The sequence below is a fragment of the Sciurus vulgaris genome, assembly GCF_902686455.1.
Source record: "Sciurus vulgaris genome assembly, chromosome: 7".
In the NCBI taxonomy this organism is placed as follows: Eukaryota; Metazoa; Chordata; class Mammalia; order Rodentia; family Sciuridae; genus Sciurus; species Sciurus vulgaris.
This window is the reverse complement of record NC_136467.1, coordinates 17,089,969-17,116,492: the sequence shown is the minus strand read 5'-3', so window position 1 is coordinate 17,116,492 and position 26,524 is coordinate 17,089,969. Positions and strand designations below refer to the sequence as shown.

At 34.8% G+C, this 26,524-nt stretch overlaps 1 protein-coding gene across 5 annotated transcripts in view; it reads left to right on the top strand.

Moving 5' to 3' along the window:
* Positions 1-23,191, top strand: part of TAB2 (TGF-beta activated kinase 1 (MAP3K7) binding protein 2) — a 72,973-nt gene extending 49,782 nt beyond the window's left edge. For 3 of the 5 annotated variants that reach the window (XM_079146855.1, XM_079146853.1, XM_079146854.1), the window contains 4 exons: positions 15,673-15,833; positions 16,045-16,138; positions 17,363-17,443; positions 21,181-23,191. In XM_079146855.1, coding sequence (XP_079002981.1) covers positions 15,673-15,833; positions 16,045-16,138; positions 17,363-17,443; positions 21,181-21,323 — 479 coding nt within the window. In that variant the 3' untranslated portion in view covers positions 21,324-23,191. The remainder of the gene's footprint in view (positions 1-15,672; positions 15,834-16,044; positions 16,139-17,362; positions 17,444-21,180) is intronic. The other 2 variants (XM_079146856.1, XM_079146857.1) reach the window with 2 other exon arrangements.
* Positions 23,192-26,524: the final 3,333 nt, after the last annotated feature.

The following is a 26,524-nucleotide window of genomic DNA, read 5'->3' as shown; positions in this document are numbered from 1 at the left end:
TCACTGTCCTATTTATTTATTTCCCACAGCCAGCTACAAAGTAGATACTAATATTATTTCTCTTTTCAGATTAAAACACTTAGGAACAGATAGATTAAGTAACTTGCTGAAGGACAAGTGATAGAGTCAATATTCTAACCAGGAAGTTGATGACACAGCCCACACTCAAATCACTACACTGTTGTCTTCCTTTTGAAGTTTTCAAGATAAACCCTCCGAAAAGATACTTCAGGTGTGTCTTGTGCTTCATATAGTCCATGGCACACCACTGTGGGGACCACATCTGCCTAAATTTGAGAATTTAAAGTATCATTCAGTAAGAACAAAACCAAACAAATGTAGGGAAATAAATCATAATAAGTGGATATAATTTAAAATAACCCGAAACAATAGAGTAATACTCTTGACAAATGTAGAGAGCACTTTGTGAAAACACCTAAAAAATTTTTTTTAAAATCTCATATAAGGGCAAAGTCTGGTTTGAGAACAGAAAGCCTACTAAAGCAGATTTCCTCAGAATCCATCATTCATATTGCTGCTTTTAACCAACAGTCTTCAGACAACTGTAACAACCATGACCACGTAATTCTTTAAATATTCGTACGTATGCATTGGATTTAATAGCATTCACGTGGCTGTGTGCTGTGGAATGGGTGCACCCCGTGTTAGGGTGGTGCTGTTCTGCGACCTTCTGCTAGAGGCTTTCTGTTTACTATGGACCCAGGTTTGTATATCATCCAGTAGGAGAATCTTGATCTAGTATTTTATTAATTTGGTTCAGGGCAAATCAAAGGATTGCCCTTTTCTGGGAAAACAAGTATGCATCTTTTATGCTTTTACCCCACATATGTGTGATGCAAAAGTTTACACAGCATTCTCTATGGTACTAAATGGGGTGACTTGAGTAATAATCTTTGAGGAAGGATTTTTTCCAAACACTTAATTTGAGTGGTATACGTAAAAGAAACAGTTCTACCTCCTGCATAAAAGCTATCTCTCCAAAGATCCTGGAACAAACTGTTAAAGAAATAAACTGAGCCAGGTCCTGAAATCATAGGAAAATATTTTTCCCAAATTGAGGAGGAAGCATACAAAGTTGGTAATCAAGATTTTTTTTTTTTTTTTTTTTTTGGTCTAGCATTTGAAATCTAAAAATACTATAATAAAAATGTTCAAAAATGAGTTTTAAACAGATACATTATTTGATTTGCTCTCTGCTAGAAATTATCAAAAGAAAAAAAGTAAATTAATGACGCTTTTCTCACTACTTGACACTAAGTGTAACACTACCAAAACCACCCCAAAAAGAAGTAAATTAAACTTGAATCATTAAATTATTGTAGAAATCCCAGACAAAAATGAGTGCTGGGTAGAAAAAAAATTAATATGGTAGGAAATTTTACGTTTAAAATGTTTAGATATGAAGACTCTCCCTTTACCTTTCCTTCTGTATAGCAAATACAGAAATGAAAGTTTTCCTATTGGTAGTCATGTCACCAGATAGCTACACCCCCTCCCTTGATTCTGATCACCAGACTAACAGACCCCCTTTGAAATTAAAAGCAACTTCCTAAAAACTGCTTTCCTGCATCCTGTATTTCCTCATGCTGAGGACAGATGCCAGGGAAATTAAGACTGACTTATTCTATCACCCTAAGCACCTGAGCACACCCTAACTAAATCTGCATATGTGTATCACCTGGCTTTTGTTTCTATGAATTGTCAGTTCTGTAGACCTCTAGAGAAGTAGTCTAATTGCTTCCCAGTTCCATCAAACTATGTAAAATTCCTTTTTCCTTTTTTTTCATCTTTGCCTATTCTTTCTCTGGGCTTGCCGCCAAATTTGGCCAGCCAGGACACAGGCAGGCTCCCTGACTGGGCTGCCAGTTTCCTGACTACCCAACTTCTGAAAAATAGCGAAAAAGTACTTTATTATCCATTGTATTGTGAGACTTTCCAGAGCCCTCCCCTTCATAGTAGTATGCCTTTTGTACCACTGGCAGCATGTATAAACACAAGGACAAAATACATTACTTTTTCAAACCAGTTGTCATAATGGGGAAAAGGCCCACTTTCTACATTTTGTTAAAATGCCAGGGACTCTTAACAGACTGACATGACTGCTCAACATCATTTCTCATTCCCATATTTCTTCAGAAATCCATCTCTAGTTTTCACTTAGCTGGCAAACTGTTTGGAAAATAATATAGCATATATAAAATCATAAACATTTTTAAGGATACATTAACACCTTTTTTCCAGTTATAAACTGTTAAGCAGTAGTCTTGTCTGAACTTCCTTACTATTTTTCACCAGTACTTCCCTCTAAACCATAATATTCTTCTATTTAGGAGACAGTATAATGCTAAAGGTGACACATATTCATTGAGCAAGATATTCTTTTCAAAGGAAAATATAATTTAAATTAGTTCAGACTTCTAAATTTTCACTTTACCTTTATTCTTCTCTTTCTTCAAAATGCCTTTTGGTAGAGCATTGCTCTGTGCTGACTTTAAAATCACATTATTAAATAATTAACTCAATAGTTAAGATGGGTTGAGATCAAACTGCTTATGATTTTTTTTCCCCCAAAATTAGCCTTACTATTTGCCAGTTCTTCCTAGTCTTAAAACTGACTACCTTTTTTAGTTGGTTGAATCTCACAGTTGGAAGAGACTTTAAGGGTCATGTACAGTTCTATACCAAAGGTTATCTAGTCCACTTACCAGTTCAACACTCAGTTCTGCAGAATTGCTATTAAGGGTAAATCCATTTTGTACTTGAATACCTGAAAGAAACAAGCTGCCTCCTCAGGTAGTACATTCCATTTTTGGAGAACTCTGCCTACTAGCAGGTAATTTCTTGAATCATTAAACCAATATATTTAAAAGGCATTAGGAAAGTAACATGTTCACATGGTAAAAGAAATTCTTACCAGAGCAAAAAGATAAAATAAAAATGTGTCTTCTTTAACCCTTGATTTGTGTCTCCACCCCCCCCCCCCCCCCCCCCGTCCTCCCACTGTTTAACTATCAGAGGTAATCTCCATTAGCACTTCTTAATCCTCCTTTATATTCATTCATGTGCCCGTATATATCAACGAATGTACACATGTGCACTTTTTATTATGAACTACCATGTACATATGAGTATACTACATAAACGTCAAATTATATGAGTTCATCTCTGTAGGCTTCATATTCATGAATTTGACCAACTGCAGGTTGAAAATTAATTCGCCCTCTGGTAATTGTACTGTACATGTACAGATCTTTTTTCATTTCACTGTTCCCTAAACAGTACAATATAACAATTTTATAGAATTGTATTAAGTATGACAAATAATCAAGAGATGATTTATGAGAGGACATGTGTATGTCTTATGCAAACACTATACCATTTTATATAAGTTACTTAAGCATCCTTGGATTTGGGTTATCCTTCAGGGTGAGGGTCATGGAGCCAATCCCCAACAGATAAACAAGAGACAGCTGAATATACATCTCTACAATATGTCTAACATAGATATGCTTTTATGTATGAGGATAAACAATGCACATTTTTGTTCAATGTATCTTAAGATCTTTGCATTTCATCATGTACAAATCTTTCATTCTTTTTCTTTAAATTAGTCATTTTGAGCTTTTTTGAGATACAGTTAACATACTGTACAGTGCACTCATGCAGAGTGCAAGTCATTGACTTTTAGTACATTCACTGATAAGTACATCATCATCACAGCCAATAGTAAATAAAAAAAGAAGTCCCATACCCTATAAGCTCTCACCACTCTCAGTCCTAGGCCACCACAAAACTATTTCCTGTCTCTATAGCTTTATGTATTGTCATATAAGGGGATTCATATACTATGCGTGCTTTTGTGACTAGCTGTTTTCACTTAAGGTCATCCATTTTGTAGCAAGTATTAATACTTCTTTCCTGTTCATGGTCATGTAAGATACACGTACTGCATTTTGTTTATTCATCAGTTGATAGACATTTTGCTATTTTCTACCTTTTGGCTATTACAAGTAATTCTGCTATAAACATTTGTGTACAATTTTTGTGTTTATGTATTTCTCTTCTGCATACCTAGGAGTGGAATTGCTGGGTCCTGTGATAATCTTATATTAACCGCTGGAATGCCAGGCTGTTTTCCACAGTGACTGCCCCATTTTGCATTCCCATTAGCAGTTTTGGTCTCTCCACATCCTCACCAACACCTCTGTTATCTGACTTTGTGATTCTTGTCTTCCTAGTGCCTGTAGGGTATTTCATTGTGGTTCTGATTTGCATTTCCCTAATGACTAGTGGTCTTGAGTATCATTTCTTGTGCTTAGTGGCTGTTGAAATTTTTTTCTTTGAAGAAATGCCCATTCATATCCTTTGTCTCTTTTTATTTGGGTGATTGGGGGTTTTATTATTGAGTTGTATTAGTTGTTTATCCTAGAAGTAAATCCCTCCCGTGATTTGCGATTATTTTCTCCCATTCTGAATTGTCTTTTCACACTCTTAATGACGCCCTTTAAACCCAAAAGTTGTATTTTGCCGAAGTCCCATTTGTGTACTTTTGTTGGTCATGCTTCTCGTGTCTTAATCTGTGTTCTCTCCTAAGAACACAGCTTTTATGTTTTTCTTCTTTCATCTATTTTGAGTGAATTTCTGTATAAAGGCATGAGTTAAGCACCCAGCTATTTGTTGAGAAGGTTTTTCTTTCCTCATTGAGTGATTTTGGCACCCCTGAAGGAATGAGCACATGTGTTCATTTCGGTACTCTGGGTCTTTTCCATTGATCTGTATGTTCCTCTTTCTGGTACTGCACTCTTAATTACTGTTGCTTTGTAGCAAATTTTGAAAATTGGTTGTGATTTCTTCTGTTTCATTCTTTTTCAAGATGGATTTGGCTATTTTTAATCTTTTATAATTACATATAAATTTTAGGAGTTACAAATTTTATAAAATTGAGGTTCTGATAGGAATTACTTTAAAATATCTCTCTGTATATTTGATACGTTTTAAATGCAAACAAAACTAAAGGCTATATGATGAAAAGATATCACCAGAGATAAACCGTGACTGTTCAGAATCAGTTCATCATAAATTCTTCTAGAAATTGAAATTGTTTATCAAGTGTCTGTGTGTATTTACTCCTGCTTTATACTAATGAAATAGTGTTTTGCATTGACAACTAAAAAATATTTTTTTGAAAACTGACTGCAATAGTATTATACCATGATATCTAACTAGTTTTTTTCTTGATGGCCCTTAAGGTAGTTATTAATCTAGCTTTTATGATTAGTTCTATAGTAAAAATCCTCATGTAAACACACATTTGTGCCCATGTCCGAGTATGTCAGCAGAACAAGTTTACTGGAAATTAAACTGCTATGTCTAAGCATATGTACATTTTTTTTAAAAGATGTATCATTTAGGCTTTGTTATAATGTATTAACAAATTGTATCCTAAAAACACCTTAGACTTATTTCTAGCTCACACTTCTTGTCCATTATAGATTAGGTAATGAGCTCTGTTCTGCATTATTCTCACCTACTGATCCAGATTAAGGGAAGCTCTGTCTCTGTACTTTCATTAAAAAGGAAATCTAGCAGATCCGCAGTGCCTCCTTAGGCTTCTGTCTCAACATGTTATTCTTTGGGTAAAACAAGGCCCATAGCCACACCCAATCCAGAGGCAGTGTGAAGTGTAATTCTGTGGCATACCTGGGAGAAGAATAACCAGAAATATTTGGTGAAGGATGCCAGTAACTGCCACAGTAAATGTTGCCAGTTTCAATTTGAGTCTCTGTGCCAGTTTATATTCCCATATTTGTAAATGGGGAACTTTTTTGGCAACATTTATAAGAGTGTTCTTTCCTCTGTTCCTTTCTCCATCTATCATATAAACAGATGATTGAAAAAATACATCTTTGTCAACTAGGTAAAAATGTTTTTTAATTTGCATCTTTAAATATGAGGTTGAACATCTTTTCATGTGTTCTTTCTTACAGCAGTTGTACTTATTTTGTGAGCTTGCCTTTTTTTGTAGGATGCTCTGTCCATTTTCCCTAATTTGTAATTACTTTTAATTTTGGTCAGTAAAATTTTTTGTCTTATAAGTTTTTTTACTTTTGCATAGTCACACTTATTGGTCTTTCCTGTCTTATTTAGAAAATCTTTTCCTATTTTCAGTTTTGAGAAAAAGAACAATAGAAACCTTATACTTTACTTTCATTTTAGTTATAATGATACTTCTTGGAACTGCATTCAACTGGTCTATAGCATCCCATCACAGACTTGAAAGTAGCTACCATTATTCCCTTCTAAAATATAAATCTAAGTTATAAGTGTTCGGAATTTCTAAAGAAGCTTTAGACAGTGTACCTTATCTTAATTCTATAAGATTGTGTGCAAAGTTTTAATTATATACAAATAAATGCCAACAAATTGTTATTGAGCAAGAAGCCACACCAGTTCTGTTAAAAGGACCAACACTCGTCTCTTACTAATGTATAAATAATTTAAATGTCTTTAAAGTAGAGATTAAACATCATTTCTCATAGTTCTATACATAGTCCATACATCTCTTCCCCAAATTATATGCCCAGTTAACACTGTTGCAAGACCTCATTTCAGCTTGCTCTTAAAAATGGCAAAATAGATGCAAATCTGTTTGCTTTACTTTAAGGAGTAATTGCCCATCTTTGAATCTTTTGTGATTCAGTCACCAGATAAATGACTAGTAATTCTGTAGTTTATTAAAACAGAAATGATTCCTGCTGTCAACAAAATTATAGTGTAGAAAAATTGGATTTTAGAGGCTGACATTGTACTTCCTTAAGTATAACAACTTAGGCATGTCTGAAGCATATACCTGAGTTAGGCATATAAAATCATGACAGACAAAAATTTAAAAGTGGGCTGGGGAGATAGCTCAGTTGGTAGAGTGCTCGCCTAGCAAGCACAAGGCCCTGGGTTCGATCCCCAGCACCGCAAGAAAAAAAAAAAAAATTTAAAAGTACTGGAAATAAGTACTGATTATGTTTTTCAATGGCAAAATTTCCTTTTAAATAAGACTGAAGTCTTTGTATCCATCAGTTCCTGGTACACTTTATGGTAGCATAAGTATTTCTTAAATAAGCATATTCTGTTTCCTTGAGTTTTTGTTTATAAGCTTCTGGAGAAATTGGGCATTATTTGTACTATAAAGTGCCTAAAATTACGAAAGTTAACATCGTCTGGAGCTTCCAGTGTTTTTTTTTTCCTCTAGTTTTAAATGAAATGAGTAAATTTGTATCTGTTGTTCATTAGAAGCTGACAAAAGTTGGGTCATGACTAAACTTTCTGTATAAAACATCTGTAATGCCTCAATGAATGGTTTAAGAGCCCTGGTACTTAAATTCAGGAAAATTCAGTTATCAACCACAAGAGGGAGTTGCATACTTAAATTACTTTTATCCATTAACTGATGAAAAGATTTAAAAGGTACTAAATATTTTTTCTCTACCTATAATTCCTCCTTTTCATCTATTTAGGAAGATAAGATAGTTTAGAAAATTAAAGAAATAAATATATCATTGATATTAAATACACCACTTATTTCCTTGGTAGAATTAGCATATAAAGAAACCACTGATAATACATCATCAACCTAAAAGTCTTGCCATATTTTATTGGCAAGTAAAATTATTATTAAATCAAGGGGAAAATGTTAAGCTAAACATTAAGGAAGCTTTAAATATCAGTCAAGATTTTGTTTCAACAATACTTCTATTTCCTGCCCATTAAAAGTCAAAATATTAAGCCAGGTACAGTGGTATATGCCTGTAATCCTAGCTACACAAGAGACTTGATGCCAACCTGAGCAACATAGACTCCATCTAAGAAAAAAAAAAAAAACAGCAGGTTATTGTCACTATTTTATTTTTAATAGACATTTAGTGCCTGTAGCTTTCAAGGTAATAACATGTAAGGATTGAAATAGTTTGTTTCCTTAACTTTATCTCTGTTTCTGTCCTTCACACTTCATTCATGATATTAATTAATGCCTTTTGAATGAGTAGTGCAAAAATAACTTAAGCTTCATTACTGTTCAAATTATGAATTCCAGAATAGTAAAAACTTAATGTATTTTAGGGTATACTATATTTATATACATACTAATGTATATTCAATATATAAGGCATATTATTTATATGTGATTACATCGTATGTATTATAAAATGTTATTATATATAGATACAAAGAGCGCTTCAGTATAGCTTTTAAAATATATCAATACTGTTTAAACTTTTTTCTGCCCCCTTCTTGCTATGATGCAGAAAGCTTTTGCTGATAACACAGACTACTAGCACCCCTTCCCTTTTTCTTCATCTCTTCCCAGCCTGTGTCATCTTTATTTTTACTTATGTAATATATATTCACAGTAGATAGCATTGACATTTTGTTCATAATTTTCTACCTTAGTCTATCCTAGATACTATAACAAAATGTATTAGACTAGATAATTTATGAACAACAGAAATGTATTACAGTTGTGGAGACTGGGAAGTTCAGGATCAAGGCACCAGCAGACTCAGTGTCCAGTGAGGTCCCTTTATTCATAGATGCCTTCTGTGTGTCCTCACATGGTGGGAGGGGAAGGGAAGATTCTCTTGGGTGAGGACACTAACCCCATTCATGTGAGTGCATCCCTCTTGACCTAATCACTTCCCCAACGCCCCCCCCCCAACTTCATAATAGCACCATCAGGGGGATTGTGCTTATTATTATGTGAATTTGGGAAGAATACCAACATTCTGACCACAGCAATTATATAATGTTTTGATCTATAGGATGCTTATAAAGCAGGAACTTAACTGAAATTAAATGTCTAATAGTCATGCTTGTAAATGTTCACAACAGAGGCAGGTACTTTGTATTATATGCCCTCATATTTCTATCTTGTAGAATTCTTGGATGAAAATTATTTTTCCACAGAATGTGCCACTGACACAGTCCCATGTCACTGAGGAAGTCCTATGTCAATGTGATTCTTGTGCCTTTGTAACCTATTTCTTTTCTTTCTGGAAATACTTAAGATCTTCCTTTTGTCCTTGTAGTCTGAAATTCTGCAATGTTATGTTGAAGCTTAGGTCTCTTTCTTTTTTTAATTCATCCCATCCCACACTCCATGGACCCCTCCTGTTCAAAAGCTAGCACATCCCTTCAACCTTGGAAAATTCTTTTCTGGTCCTCATTAGTTTCCACACTTTCTCTGTATAGAACCTTGCTTCTTCAGCAGTTTAACTTCCTGGACTAACTCTCTATTTATTTCTCACCCTCATATCCTCAGTATATTGCACCTTTTTTCCTACTTTACATTTTAGGAGATTTGCTTAATATTTGCTCCAGCCCATTTATGAAATTTTCATTTCAGCAGTGATGTTTTTAATTTCTGAGAGCTAGTTCTCTGATTTTTTTTCATAGCAGATAGTTGTTTTATGGGTATGATATTATCTCTAATCTCTTAATGATAGTAATTAGAATTTAAGTTCTCATCTCTCTCAGTTATCTCCACTTAATCTGGGTTTAGTTTTTCTCACTGTTCATTCATTTCTTTCATGTGTCAGACATTACTCAAATGTGTGGTGATGCCTGGCAGATGGTTCATATTTAATTAAGAGCAAAGTGTCGGGAGGGCTGGCTGAAAGCCCTGTGTATGAAAGTGAGGCTTGGCACTTGACAGACTGCTTTGTGCTGAACAGGTGAGTTTCTGCAGGGCAGGTTTGCTCATTGCTTCTTCGTAGCACCCCATTGTCCACGAGACTGTAGGTTTCTCTGCTCCCCTTCATTAGTCTATGTCATTTCATCTGCTTTTAGTGTTTTAGAAACTTGTTGAAATCTGTTGTCGATTAATTGCCTTCTTCCTGTTCTTTATTGTTGAATTATACCAGTTTTATTCCTCTGTCATTTTCATGGGCTTTCAGGAAACAAAATTCTTGAAGTACAACGTGCGGTCAACCATCTAAAGTCATGGCTAATATAATTCCATCTTTATAGCTTAGCTTTTTAAGTCACTATTAATCTGTAAATAAAAGTCAGGGATGGAGAAAATTTTCCTTTACAGAAGTCTGAACAAATTCTCATGTGTAAGTGTATATTACTAGATGTTCATGAGCCTGGTTCATCAGAATATGTGATTGGAATTATTTCATTTAAAACAGTCTCTTAATGGACCAAATCAAAACACAGGAAGCCATAAGAAGTAATTTTCTCAAGTCTGTATTCACAGTCACTTTCCATAACAGTGGTGAAAATTTCTAGGCTCCCTCAGCAACTGTAGCTCACTATTCAAAAGCTCCTGAACATCCTCTTCTTTTGCACCCTGGAAGTGTAATTGCATTTTTCCTTGATCATTTGATGGAGGCTGATTAGAGCAGATGTGTCTTTACTACAATTACCCTTCTTCAGGATAACACTGAAACACTGTTTCATAATGTACAAGTATTGGGTAATATTTTGCACAGCAGAGATTAAAATTGCAGAAATCACAGCAAGAGAAGAAAATTTAGCTTTAGCTGAATTTTCATGATTTTAGAAATTCATCTTGACCTCCTTTTTTCTCTGTAGTTTATCTTCCTCAGATTCCTATCTAAAATTCCCAAACTATAAGTGAAAATAATTAGAGACATAAAGATTGGCTAAGAAATTGCCCTTTTATACAGTTCATAGCAGATTTAGCTTATTTATAACTGAAAGACATATTGAAGAGGTCCTAAGTAAGCTACCCACTATGTCATTTATAACTAAAATTTTGTTAAAACTGGAAAGAAGTACCTCTTAAATAATTTTAAGACACTAGATTTGCAATATTTTACTTTAGAACCTCAGTCTTATCATAGCCAAGTCTTCAGTCGTTGCAAAAACTTCCATCTTTGTAAATTATCAAAGATAGCATTTTACCTATTTCAGAAATGTTCTGAAGAATTTGCTCTTTAATTTCAAAACCATCTTCCTCACAACTGTACCTTTAGCAACTGTGGCTCTGTATTAGTCAGTTTTCCATTGATGAGACAAAATACCTGAGAAAAATCAAGTTGCAGAAAGAAAAATTTATTGGGGCTCACAATTTCAGAGGTTTCAGTCCATGTTTGTTGGCTCCATTGCTGGCTTTTGGTGAGGCGGAACATCATGACAGGAATGGCAGAGCAAAGTTAAGCTGCTCAGTTTATGTGATCAGGAAGCAGAGCAAGAGAGGGGAAAGAGCTGGGGACAAAATATAGTCCCCAAGGTCACACACACACCCCCAAGGACCCACACCCTTCAAGTAAGTCTCACCTTCTGCTCTTTCTACCACTTCCCATAGTCCAGTCAGCCATGATGAATTGATACTTTGATGAGGTTTTGACTCCTAAAAGCCCCACATCTGAACACTGTTGATTAGGGACCTAGCCTTCAGCATATGAGCCTTTGCAGGACATTCCAGATCCAAATCAGAACAGGCTCCTTCAATTTTAGATCTTTAAATTAGATTTTTACCCTTTGTTGAAAGATAGTATTGGCCTTCCCTATAGCTCAACCCTGTGGTTTACTTCCTATTTTGATAGAAACATTAAAATACCAGATTGGGAATTACTAGAGGAGATGTGACTAAAAGAATCCTGGAATTTATGCTTCATGATGCATTATTTTAAAATAATCTTTTTTTTATTTTCCATATAGAATTAGAATTGTGTATTAGTATCTTTTCCCTTCTAGCATTAAGAACCTCTTAGTCTCATAACACATTTTGTCCTGAACTCAATTTTATTTTCTGAAAGAGGTATTTCTGAAATGAGTAGACCAGCTTTGTTTCAGTTTTATTTTTGCCTGTTTTATCTATATTAAGCATACCCACCTACTTCGGAACTCAAGTTCAAGACAGCCTTAGCAATTTGGCAAGACCCTGTCCAAAATAAAATTTTTTTAAAAGGACTGAGGATATAGCTCAGTGGAGAGCACTTGCCTAATATGCATGAGCTCCTGGGTTCAATTCCCAGCACCACAAAAAAATAGAAATAAAATAATCTCTAGCTGCCTTCAAGATTTTTTTCTCCGTCTTTGTTTTTAAGCAGTTTGGCTATCATGTGTCATAAGTATTTTCTTTAGTTCTAATACTATTTGGATATCTCTGGGTCTCTTGGATCTGTAATTCATTGTCTTTCATTAATTTGGGGAAGTTTTGGGCCATTATCTCCTCAAATATGTTTTCTGTCTTGTTTTTTCTTTCTTGCCAGTTGCACATATGCTTTTGATGTTCCTGCAACTCCTGAATTCTTTGTTCTTTTCCACTTTTTTTCTTTGTGTTCAGTATGGGTGATTTCTGTCTTCAAGAGTTCATGAGTTCTGTGTGTCATGTGCTGATAAGCCTGTTAAAGGAATTCTTATCTCTGATACTATTTTGTTTTTTTTTTTTATTTCTAGCATTTAACTCATTTGTAATTTCTGCCTTCTCAAATTATGCTTCTTTGTCTGCACATTGTCCGCTTTTTAAGTTCAACCCTTTAAACTATCAGGGAGTTCCAGCATCTGGCTCATCTTGAGAATGGTTCTGTTGGTTGCATTATTTCTGAACAATGAGTTGGGCTTTTCTCTTGCTCTGAGGTGTATCTTGTAATTTTTTGTCAAATGTCAAATGTTGTGTGGAAAGAAACAGAAGAGACTAAAGTAAATCATAGTAGCACCCATGGGGGCACTTCTTTTTCTCTCAGGTTATTGGTGTGAGGAGTGGAGTCAGTTTTCATGAGGAAGGCAAACTCCTCAAACTCCAACAGTTGGCTCTTCTCACTTTGTACCTCTGAGAGTAGTGCTTGAAGTGCAAGGTGCTTACTTTACTCCTTCTACTATATATCTTTCTGTGCAGTGATGGGTCCTCATTTTACTCAGAATCTTTTTAATAAGGTCAACAGGGCAATAAGGTACAGGGTCAAATAGTAAATCATTTAGGATTTTGCAGGCCACATAGTTTCTGTCAGAGCAACTCAAGTCTGCTGTTAGAACATGAAAACAGCCATAACCATTAAGTAAACAAATGAGCAAGGCTGTATTCCAACAAAACTTTCTTCACAAAACAGGCCAGATTTGGCCTGTGTCATTCACTGACCACTGTGCAGTCTTGTTCTTGCCCTCCTGCTAGGCTCTCCTGCCATTGTGGTATTCGCTCCACCAAGGCAGGGACTTTTGCCTTTTGTGTTCATTCATTTCCCAAATTATCAACAATGGCATCTGACACATAATGGGATGTCAGTTTATTAAAAAGAATGGATGAGTGAACTATATTTGGAATTTTTTTCTTATAAGTAGCTTATACCTGAATTTTTAAAATACGATCTGCTGATCTCTTGTGATGCAACTAATACATTTAAGTAGGCTGCTTTTATTGTGATTACGAATAAAATTGGAACTGCTTTTGTCAGCTTTTTGGTTTTCTGTTTTTTTTTTCCTTTAAACCTCCTTTCTTGCTCTCTAGGCTTAATCACATTTTCTGTTTCTTTGTTCTGTCATTGAATTTAGAAATGGAACATTCTAATCAGTGCAGTTTAGAAACTATACTTTCTATTTAGCACATTTTAATATGGAAGCTGTATATTTAATTTAAAAACTAACGTGTGTTTGTCTTAGCAACATTTGAGGATACTCCTCTGAACATGTTCAAGACCTACATTTCTAATTTTTCATACTTCTAATTTCTTATTATTCTTCTCTAATGTTTTAGTTTCACTTTCCCTTAGAACATCTCAGTCATTCCCCACATCCACCATAGTTTGTTTCCTTTATTTTCTAGTCAAAGCTCTTCGTTAGATTTATTCATCTTACTTCATTCCTTTGTATTTTATTTCCTTCTTATCAAAAAGCATCTTTCAGGCTGGGGATATTGCTCAGTTCGTAGAGTGCTTGCCTTGCAAGGCCCTGGGTTCAATCCTTAGCACCACAAAAAATAAAAGCATCTTTCATAGTTATTTCAACAGGTATCTGTCGTTGATGAAATCTCCCAAAACTCTGAAAGTGTCTTAATCATCTGTATTATGATAATTTAGGTGGGCAAATTATTTCATTATTTTTTGGAATTCGTTACTTTTCTGTTTTGGAACATTTTCACCTAGTATTGCTTCACATCTTCTTTATTGTCTTCTGGTATTCTTTTTTTTGATATATAGTCTGGGTCACTGACAGTGATACATTCTGAAAAATGTGTCATTAACTGATTTTCTCATTGGCAAACATGGTAGAATGTGCTTAGACAAACCTCAGTGCTGTTACCTCCTACATACCTGAACTGTGTGATATAACCTGTAACTCCTAAGCTGCAAACCTGTACTGAAAACTATAGGTAATTGTAAAACAGTGGTAGATAACTGTATACCTAAATCTATCTACACATAGAAAAGACACAGTTGAAAATATTAGGCAGTAGGAATTTGAGGGTTCCATTATAATGTTTTGGGTCTGCCTTTGTATATGCAGACTATCATTGGCCCAAATGTTGTTTGTTACATAGTGAGTGAGTGTATGTGAGACCCTTTAACAACTCCTTCATGTTTTGTAGTACTATATGTGGATTCTGGGTAGAATTCTTAGTTCTGTCTCACAGGTTACCTGCTGTGTCTTTGACTATCTAATCTTCTATTTAATCTTTTTGACTTTTTCATTTCAAATGACTTTTATTTCTAGAGATTTAAGGTTTTGTTTCCCCCCTCCCCACATTTGCCTATTTGCTCAAGATAGAATCATCCCAAACTTATCTCATTATAAAAGTAGGTCAGGTACCTTTATTTCCAGTCCAGTATCCTAAAGGTTGGAAGGGTGAGGTTCATGTTGTCTGGGGATGAATCAAAAAGACACACCCTTATTTTCCTAGCTTAAAAAGGTTTCCCAAGGAGTTCATGGTTCAAAATTAATTGCTTATACTGTTTCTTTTAAAAATCTTGGGAACCGGGGATGTAGTTCAGTGGTAGAGGGCTTATCTAGCATGTGTGAAGCCCTGGGTTCAAATACCCAAGTACTACAAACTCTGTGTGTGTGTAATATTTTCACAAAATATGATCTGAGTATAAGAAAATAAGTGATTTCTCTAAATGATACTGTTTTTACTTTGCAATTTGAATAATTTAATGTTAACATTCAGGTGTCTTGTAATCAGTACCTGCTTTATTTGTTGCCTACACCAAAATGTATTCAACCTATTCCCACACTCCCTTCTAAAATATATATAAAATTTCAATATTAGAATATGTCATGCAAAAACCAAACATGTCACTGGCGTAAAAGGACTTATCCTTTCCAAGGGTCTGATGTAAATTAGATAACAATGAGTAAAGGTCAACTAGACTAGAATCTTTAGAAAAGTAATAGGCTAAAAATACTGTCTTCGGCCATAAAGTGGATTTAATCCAAATCCTAAAAATTTTTAAAATAAAGTGACATTTGTTTAAATAATTAAAACAATTTTCAAGCTAAAATTTTTGGAATTTTAAATGTTTAAACTCAAAAAATTTTTTTTTTTTTTTTTTTTTTTTTTTTTTTTAATGTAGCTTTGGGATTCTTGACAGTTCCTGTTTGGCACAGAAATATTCATTTGTTTTCTTTCCCCAAGTCTGCTTAAAGGTTAACTGACTGAAGTAGGCAGGTCCTCATGTTTACTAATATGTATTGCAGCTCTATTGGTACACCAGAAGGCCAGAATGGAACGACTTCAAAGAGAACTTGAGATTCAAAAGAAAAAGCTGGATAAACTAAAATCTGAGGTCAATGAAATGGAAAATAATCTAACTCGAAGGCGCCTGAAAAGATCAAATTCCATATCCCAAATACCTTCGGTAAGTCTTATGTAACTGTCGTGACCTCTGTGCTTGAACATGAGAATAGACTGTACATCGTAGTGTAAAAGGACTTGATCTAGTTTTCTACAAATGTTCTTAATTCGTACTTGTTTTTCTGTCCTTACCTTCCCTTGACAAACTTCATTCTTTCTTAACTAATAACATGAGAATTCAATGCAAATCTTTCTGACATGGAATTATTTTTCAGCTTGAAGAAATGCAGCAGTTGAGAAGTTGTAATAGACAACTCCAGATTGACATTGACTGCTTAACCAAAGAAATTGATCTTTTTCAAGCCCGAGGTAAAGTTCAGTGCGTACTCAGCTGAAATTCATTGAATTAATATGCCAACTCTTTTCCTGTGGCTGAGAACAGACTCATCAGTTATATTTTACTACCTCAATTTGAAGCCAGATGAAAAAGCTAAAGAACCATTGGATTTTTATTTCCTCTTTGCCCCCCCCCCACCAAATAAGTATATACTTGGTTCAGGATAACTTGATGTACTTTACCTCAGATCCACTTTTGTCAGATGTATTGCTTTTGTGTGTGTAGAATCTGTTGCAATAATGTTTATTAACAGATGTATCCATATAATTGTTTTTTGGGTTTTTTGGTCCTTTTACCTTTCAAGAATTATGCATTCCCATTTCAATGGCACTGTCTTGATAGATAAAAATAGAGAAGATGAAAGTAAGGTTATACATTCTTAGGTCAGTGATAGTTTTTTTTTAATACTTGAACTGTTAATAGCAAACAATAATTTCTTATTGTAGTAACAGATGTTTACAACTTAATTCATTTCCATAGAAAACTAAAACAAAATTTTATCCCATAAAGCTAATCCTGAAATTGGGGAAATAATAGAAATATATAAAATAAGACAGGGAAAGAAAAGAAATTAATAAAAAAGAAATCTTCCATCTTTTGAGTGTGTTCCAACATCCATTAAACTGAAAGATGATTGATTTTACTTAAACTTTTAAAAGAATGTTGGTAAGCTCTGTATCTTGAAACATTCATAGAAAAATGCCACAGTTTAAACTTTGGAGAAAAAAAAGAAATGGCTACTCTAGAAACTAAGTCCTTGACCTTGTTCATGTAGTTTTTAAAAATGAACCATTATATCACATTAGCACAAGGTTTTTATACTTACTTGGGGCCAGGCTATGTAGTTGTTTAAGTCCATGTTTGATAATTTAAAGTTACTTTTTAAATTGTGCAATTTTAAGTTATTTTAACTTGTCACATAGAACAGGGATCTGCTTCTAATTCTTTCTTACCAGCTTTAGTTTGACTTCTTACCCAATTTACCACTTACCTCTGTATATGAATGCTATGTTATATCTATATTTTGAAATATGTTTTTGAAATCTTACATATAAAAGAGATTAGAGGTGAAAATAATGAAAAGCATTTCTTTGGTTTATACTGTAGCATTTTTAGAAAGAAATGCTTGCTTTAAAAAATAAAATAAGTATTTTTGAACTATAAACATTGATATATTTACTTTTTATATATTTCAGGACCACATTTTAATCCCAGCGCTATTCATAACTTTTATGACAATATTGGATTTGTAGGTCCTGTGCCACCAAAACCCAAAGGTTAGTGTATCCATTAAGTGTGAAACTGTTAATTTTGAAAAGCAAGATCTTAGAAATTTTTTATTTTTAATAACCTTCCACTCTAGAAATACTTCAAACTTTGGCATTCTTGGATGAATTCATTAGGAAGATGTTTATTTTCATTTACATGCTGGGGGCTGTGGAGGATGCAAAGGTGTAATGTATTTAGCTTCTTAAGAGTAATTACATGTGGGGGCTAGGGTTGTAGCTCAGTGGTAGAGCACTCGCCTCACATATGTGAGGCACTTGATTCAATTCTCAGCACTGCATATAAATAAATAGAAATAAAGGCCCATCAACAATTAAAAAAATATATTAAAAAAAAAAAAAAAAGAGTAAAACATGTGAAGCGAGGTTGTGGCTCAGTGATAGAGTGTTTGCCTGGCAAGTGTGAGGCAGTGAGTCCAATTCTCAGCACCACATGTAAATAAAGGTCCATCAACAACTAAAAAAACAGAAATTTTTTTTTTTTTTTTTTTTTTTTTTTAAGAAAAATACCTTAGGGATTACTGTGTAATCCTTAGGGAATACCTTAGGGATTTTTCTATATTCCAAAATAGCAAGTCTTGGTTTTAAAATAAATCATCCAGGGCAAAAATTTGTTTTCTTTCAATTTAGATAAATAATGACACTTTAGGGAAGTTTATTTTTTCATAGTCTTGTTTTAGTTCTGTGTAACTCTAAGTAATCAAAATATCCTGAATTCCAGGTGAATGGTTTACAGAAAGTGTTAAGTATTGTTATTTTATATAATTGATATTCAAAGAATATATGCATACCAAATTAAGACATGTCAAAATATGTCTATAATATTTTGATCCAGGCAGTAAAGTAGTATAGAAATGGAATCAAGTGCATAAACCACACTTCTGAAGGTAAATATATAGACATATATACAGGTTACTAGAACACTACAATCATGGTGTATAATTTAATTTAACCCTAATATGAAAGTTAAAATATTAAAATTTTATTAATGAATATACAATATTTTAACAAAGCAAACTTTGACTATGAGAACACAAAATGGCAGGATGGGGGTGCTGAAAATATAGTATTTTTGTATGCAATTGAAGTTACTTTGTTATCAACTTAAAGTAGAAGGGTATTTAACTAAAAGATATTTCATGCACGTCTCAAGCTAACAACAAAGAAGAAACCCTATATAGATACAACAAAGATAAAGAGAAAAGAAAGTAAATCACTATTTTTCATTTGTTTGTTATTTCCACAATCTCAGAGTGCTGGGGACTCGAACCTGGGCCTCCCACATGAGAGGCAGGCACTCTATGAGATGGGCTATATGGCCTGCAGTAAATCATAAAAAAAAAAAAAAAAATCATAAAAGGACAACAGCAAAAGAGGAAAAAAGGAGCAAAAAGCTGCCGAACATACTAGAAACAACAAAATGGTAATAAATCTTCACTAAGCAATTATTGCCATAAATGTAGATGGATTAAACTCACCAACCCAAAGGCATAGAATAAATGAATTTTTAAAAACAGGATTCAACATGTTATCTACAAGAGACTTGTTATATTTGAAGACATACATAGGCTGAAAGTAAAGGGATGGGAAAAGATATTTCATGTAAATGGTAACCAAAAGAAATCATGAGTGGTTGTATCAGATAAAATAGATTTTTAAGTCTGTATTTGTCTCTAAACACAAAGTCATTATACATATAATTTTTATATGTAAATGATAAAGGGTCAATTCAAAAGGGAAGCACACATAGACTATATAGACTATATAGACACATAGACTATATAGAACTGTCTCCCCAATAGCAAAAAAATATACATTTATCTCAAGGTCAACCATGGTCTCAAAAGCAATAAGTTTTAAATAACTTGTTGCAATATGTTGTTATAATTATTCTATCATTAGTTATTGTTAATCTCTCATGATGCCTAATTTATAAATTTAAATTTATCATAGGTATGTATGCATAGGAATAAACATGGTATGTATAGGATTCAGTGTGATCCATGATTTGGGGTTGTTCAGTATATTTCCCAAGGATAAGAGAAGAGGACAATATATGTATAAAACCCAAAGGACTCAACAACAAAAAAAATAACTATTAACACTAATAAATGAATGTAGTAAAAGTGAAGGATACAAAATCAACATATAAAAATCAGTTATGTTTCTATATGCAATGAACTATATGCAAAAAGGAAATCAGGAAAACAATACCATTCACAGTAGCAACAAAAAGAATAAATATGAATAAACTTAACCAAAGAGGTGGAATGTTTATACACCAAAATTATAAAGCACTGATGAAGGAAACTATACATGTAAATGGAAAACATCCTGTACAGGATAGAGGAATTAATATTGTTCAAAGAAATTCACAGATTCACTGTCAGGGTGCCAAAGGAACCACATTATTTCAAAATAGATTACAAACCTACAATAACCAAACAGTATAGTACTGACAAAAACATGCAGACCAGTGGAACAGAATAGAGAGTCCAGACATAAGTACATGCATCTCTGGCGAGCTTATCTTTGACAAGGTTACAAAAAACACATAATGGGGGAATGAAATTTTCTTTAAAAAAGCGACCCTGGGAAAACTGAGTATCCACAGTAGAAGCATGAAGTTGGAACCTTTCCTTACACCATATACAAAAATCTACTCAAAATGGATTCAAGATTTAAACTTAAGACATAAAACTACTAGAAGAAAACATAGGGAAAGGCCTTTTGACATTGTTCTGAGCAATGATTTTTTTATTTATTTATTTATTTTTTTTGCATAAGGCAGCAAAAGCAAAAATAAACAAGTGGAATTGCATCACACTAATTAGCTTCTGCACCAAAGAGGAAACATTCAACAGAATGAAAAGGCTATGTAGTGTTTCTATTCTACCATAGTAAATGTGATTTTTTAAAAATGAAATTTGGTAGAAAATTTTATACTGATATGCTGCTTCAAGGTCTTTTTTCTGCAGTGGGGTCGCGGGGGAATACCAAGTATTGAACTTGGGTGCACCCAACCACTGAGCCACATCCCCAGCCCTGTTTTGTATTTTATTTAGAGGCAGGTTCTCACTGAGTTGCTTAGCACCTCGCTTTTACTGGCTTTGAACTCACCGTCCTCCTGTCTCAGCCTCCCAGCCTCTGGGATTGCAGGCATGTGCGGCTGTGCCCAGCAAGGTCTAATTTTGATACATAGTTAAATACGACTTAAGAAATTATTTCTCTGTATTTGATTTATGTTATTCAAAGTTTACATTTTCAGTAGATAAAGAACATTTCATGGAAACGTTCATTCCTAATTGAAAACAGAAATACAAAGATGACTTCAATGGGAAATGATTGACTCTAACCTTAATGAGACTTAAATACACTCAGTATTGCTTTGCAGTGGGATACCTTTTTACAATCTGAAGTGACATTGTGGAAAGTTTGCCATTAAAGATCCTTTCTTTTGCTATAAATTGGGGGAAATGGTGCTGTTTTCTCCCTTAAGGAGATGTGGTGGTGGTTCTGTCTTGTCGGTGTTGCTCTTTCCCAAAGGAGAAGCACCAGCCCAGTGGAGGCTGGCAGTGGTCAAGCTCCTGTGTCACTTTCAGCTCTTGGCTTTCTTTGATTAACAAACTGCTTTGTGCCATGCAGTGCAAATTGTATTTAGAGTTGCCAGTAATTTGTCAGACTTTGTGATCTCTACCTATAAAATAATTCTTTTTGCTTTCTTATAGATCAGAGGTCCACCATCAAAACACCAAAGACTCAAGATGCAGACGATGATGAGGGGGCTCAGTGGAATTGCACTGCCTGTACTTTTTTGAACCATCCAGCCTTAATCCGATGTGAACAGTGCGAGATGCCGCGGCATTTCTGAGCCAGAAGGCCCTCCGTCTTCTCTAAAACCACATCTAAAGTTCAAGAAACTAGTCTGTCATCGGGGCAACGTTTCACTGCTACATAGGATTTTGTCAAATTGAAGGTTGACAAGATGGTGTTGTGCTAATATTGTGTCAGCCCACAGAGCTAATAATACCTCAGTATAATGTCACAGGCAGTTGAAATCCATCACCTGAAAGGTAATCTGCTGAAAGACTGGATTGCCCACTGCCTGGCCATGTACAGTGTTACCAGGAGCCCGTTACAGCGATTCTCACTATGTTCATGCCTAGGTTCCCAGTACTTTTTTCCCCTCGTGTCACTACTGAATTTTGACAGGAGGAAGAAATAGAATAATAGCTTTTTTATTTTTAAAGCTTTCAGTGAAACACTACATACACGAAGAGAAGGAACAAGGTTTAACTATTTAAAAACTGCTGCCGCATAGTGCCAGTGGCTAGGGGAAGACCTTCACACATCTGTGGTACTCTTGGCCTTGTCTTTGTCTTCCCTGAAAATGTCTCTGTGAAGCCAGAATCTAGGGTGTCAAGATGAAAAGGAAAGCAGCATGCATTGTCTGTACAAACATGCAGTGAAATACCCCAAAGCTTTTCCTACTGTACAGATCTCTCGAGTCTGCTTTAAGTGATTTCTTCTTTATTATTTTCTTATATTTCTATATGTATAGTGTAATAGCCTTTTGTTAACTAATTTTCTTTTTTCCTTTTAGTGATTAAGCACGATCATGTCCCTTTTTAAGCCTTACCTAAGAGAAGCAATGCCATAAAATAAAAAAGCATTAATGAAATGAAACTATGCACAAATAACTTTCCTCTACTTACCCTGTACTTTGCCCTCATGGGTGCCGATGTTCTGTGAAGACATACAGATGCTGCACAGTGAATTGCAGAAAGTGTTACAAGAATTATATCAGTAGGTCACACTGTGTGCTGACTTTAGAAGTGGGTGACACAACATGGTGTTTGTCTTCCGGGAAGCTTAAAACTGAAGGTATTTTAACCCACTCACAGAGTGTGCCTCATCTGCTTGGTGTCCCACAGAACTTTCACGGGAGATTTTTATCGGGAAAGTACAGTTTAAAAACCAGCAACAGCAGCAGTACCGACAGCCCTTTTATTTGGAAAGAAGTTTAAATGCTTTACTGTTGGGACAATCTGTTTTAAACCTGACTTGGTGGCAGTAATATGTGTATTTATAAAACAAGGCTATTCATATTTAGGACAACTGAAGAAAAGCTGGAAAAAATGAAAAAACAAGCAAACTTGAACACTGAAGCAACCTCAAGCATCTCTTTATTTTGATGATATATTTTTGTAAGGAAAATAAGTATTCACATGATCAGGAATGTATATAACTAAATGAAATCAAGAAAAAGAGAACAGTATGCATTTAAAAAGAATTATGAAACTATATCAGTGCTTAGGATGGGGCTAAGGGAAGTGCTGAAATACAGTAAAAGATAGGAGGTAATGTGGACTGTCACCCACTGTAAATGTTTGAAAGTGGCTGTGTTTTAAATAATCAGGATTACTACAGTGATCTCTATGAATGTCAAAGCCTCAGCTTCCAGGCTTTGCATTATGTATATGGAAAGAAATATGACAATCCTAGGTAATTAGACAATAGACCCAGAGCCCTTACATTGGATGCATTTTGTTTTAAAAATAGGCCTTGTTTTTCAGCTTCATCTGCAGTTCTATGTGAAGATTGATAAATCAGTTTTTACTTGTTTTATTAATAAAACGTAATTTGGATATCTTGAGTTGATGGTTTTGTGATTTAGCTGGGTAAACTATCTTTGTAACAGATAAGTTATTTATAAAAATTAAAAAACTTATATTCTAATGTGGATTTTGTGCTTTGTTTTTAAAATTTGTGGGACAGGAAATAATTTGTACCCCAGCAGAACATTTAATTGTTAATTGTGATCAGGAAAAAAAAATACATTCTCTAGAGTCCTCTTAGGATGCCAGGTGTTCAGAAGCCACACTGCTTGGATTCTTTTTGTCAGTTTCCCCAGCCTTCTTTTTAACTGATAAAGCAACCAGATTTCAGCGAGTCAGAACAAAGTGGATGTGACTTTTCATAATTGTTATAACTTTCCATTTTTTAATTTTTGAAAATTTACCCCATTGTTGAAAATAGGCGTGGTTTCTTGGGCTATTTATGCTAGGTCGTCAGATCGTTGATATTGGCTCTAGCCCATGACATAACAGGTGCTGAGTATGGTGTTTTTCTCCTGAAGACAGCTTTTCTGTTCACAATTTTCAAAAAATCATGACAGTTTTTCTGAGCTTGAAGAGAAAGAGGTAGCATTTGCTGATCTCTGTAATGTAGCAGTAGAAAGGCCTGCCTCAAGTTGCCTTTTAAACCTACTAGGAAAGAGGGTCAGGCATGGTGATGCACATCTATAATCCCAGCACTTTAAGGGGAGGCTGAGGCAGGAGGAGCATAAGTTCAAGACCAACCTCAGCAACTAAGCAAAGCCCTAAAGACTTAACGAGACCCTGTCTCAAAATAAAAAAGGCTGGGGATGTGACTGAGTTTGAGCGCCTGTGGGTTCAATTCCTGGTACCAAAAAAAAAAAAAAAAAAAAAAACAGTAGGAAATAAATTTTCTTTGTCAAAGAATATGAGGCGTGGACATGTTAGTGGTCCAGAGACCACCTTTGGGAATTACTGCACTGAAATAGAATGGCAGATCTAAGAACCTCATGGAAAGATGGACCCCTGTTTCTTGTCACTCTCTGTGTGTGCTAACATATTTAAAGAGGTAGAGGGGACTGGAAATCCTGTAAACTGGAAGGAAATCTCATTAAAATGTCAGCCACTATCTACTATCAATACTAATACAGAGATGCGTGTTGTATTGCCAAGTTTTTGTGAACAAAACATGAAAATTTTTATTTTCAAATCTATTTACTTTTTAAAACAACCAATCTGAATCCTTCTACCCCCTAAAATTAATTATGTGAGGAAATTGTATAGAAAAATATATCCAGACTCTTAGCTATTAACTTTAAACTGATATTTTTATCAGAGATTTATAATAGCAAAATTAACTGACAGCAGTTTCCTCTAACCCAATTTAATGTCAATGGAAAATTCTAGGGAGCAATGATAGGTTTAAGAGGTGACTAATGTAAGATGTATAAGATATACTATTCAGTCCATGGGTGGTTGAAGTGGGCATGTTGCCCTAGAAAATAATATTAAATCGATTAGCACCAAAGACTGTTCCAGATTCACTATCTGCACACTGTGTATTAGCATATCATATATGTTGTGCATTACTATATTAACATTTTAATTTTTATTGCTTCCACCTGAAAACACAATTAGGCAACTGAGAGAAAAATCTCTAATACAGAAAACAGGGTTTCAGAGCTTGGCATTTGTTAAATTAGATTTTTTCCCCCTTAGTGTGTGGCAGACTGGTTTGGGGAATGGAAAGTTAAACCATTTGAGCCAATCCCTTCTCTTGCTCACTAGGAACTATATTAACCTGAAACCATGGGTAATGTTTTTCTGACAGGTAAGTTTGCTCTTTATTTTTCTAAATTGGTCTGGGAACATCTCAGTGGATCAGCAGTTGGTGTTTCAATCCCTGAAATTGAATTTTCCTCCCTTTGATTGTCAAAGGTGGGTTGCTTTGCAAAGTTTACAAAAATATCAAAGGCCAACCTTTGATATATTTCTGTTGCTCTTCCACCTACCTAAAGAATGTACATTTTAGGGAATATAACTATTTCTCCAGGAAAATAAACATTTCATTCAAAGGACTTGGTGCAGAGTTTGCATATCTGCATACTTTTATTAAGCCTAAAGTTGACCTGAGGTTCCCTCAGTCTAGTGCCTCCTTCCTTTGGATCCTCTTTACCTCCTTCCTTTTCCAAGGATAGCCTCCCGCTGACCCCATCTATATAATAAAGAACCATTACAACTTATTAATCTTTGTTCCAGAAATGTTGTTACTCATGGGCACTGTGAATTGTTCTTAAAAAGAAAATGACTCCTACCTCCCTGCCCAGGCATCTGTTGTTAGAATGTTTGTGCCTTTTACAAGAGCTAATTGATTTCCCTACCTCCTACTCCTTACTCCTTCCCTGCAAACATTAAGCTAAAGGTCAAGATCGTGAAACCTTTCCAAAGCACCTTCTCTTGCAGCACTTGCTGTTTTTCCTCCTCAGCATTCCATACAACTTCGACTTCCATTTGTATATACCTGACAGAGTAGATGTTATATTCCTTTTGTCCCCACAGTAATATCCTATTACTGTAGTAAAAGGTCAGTAGTTGATGGTAATAATGATTCTTAACTTGAAGGTCAAGTAATTTCTAATGTTCGTGCAAGTTAACCAGCAGGTACAACCATTTTGAATTACATAGATATTTTCCCACAGGACCAATGTGATGAGAGATAGGTTCACTGATTACCTAGAATGGTTTGCATTTAAAATACTGAAAGAGTGGTACTACTGGGATACGTAAATATTAAAAAAGTTAAGAAATAGTGTTTCTTTTGTCTTATGCATGATGTGGACATTCTGGAAAATTTAGAAGTTGGTGTTTGAAATAAAATTCCCTGAGTTTGTTAACATCTGATTTAATTTCGGAGTTCAAAGTTTATCTTTTCTTGGATACAGGTGTTTGGGTGCCTTATTGTTCTTGGATGTGATGACAGGTTGTTGTTTTTTTAATTTGTTATTAGTAGAAAGGGACATAAAAGAACATTTTCCAAAAAAAATCGGACAAGAAAAGAGGAAAGAAGAAAATTGAATGTGAAGTGTGTAATAACCCTGCTTTCCTCTGTCCCAAGAAAAGTGGAAAGTCAGGCTTCAGGCTGAAGGATTCATAGCAGACAGAAGGGACTATGTGAATTTGTAAGGTGGGTCCATGTGACCAGGACAAAGCCTGTGCAACAACTGATGTGAAACAAGCCTGCATTTTGTGATGTGAGTGGGCTTGAAGTCTCGATTACTATTTGGTTTTTAATAAAAGTCTTTCACGTGCCCTTTTGCTGAAGTGCCAGGTTCCTTTCATACTAGAACAGCAGTTACACCATGGACACTAACTTGCTGATGTGGACAGCCAAGCTCCACTGAGCTACAGAGGTCACGTGTGTGGCTTCAGTCCCATGGATGGTAACAGGTGATTTTTGTTATGACCACAAAGTGTC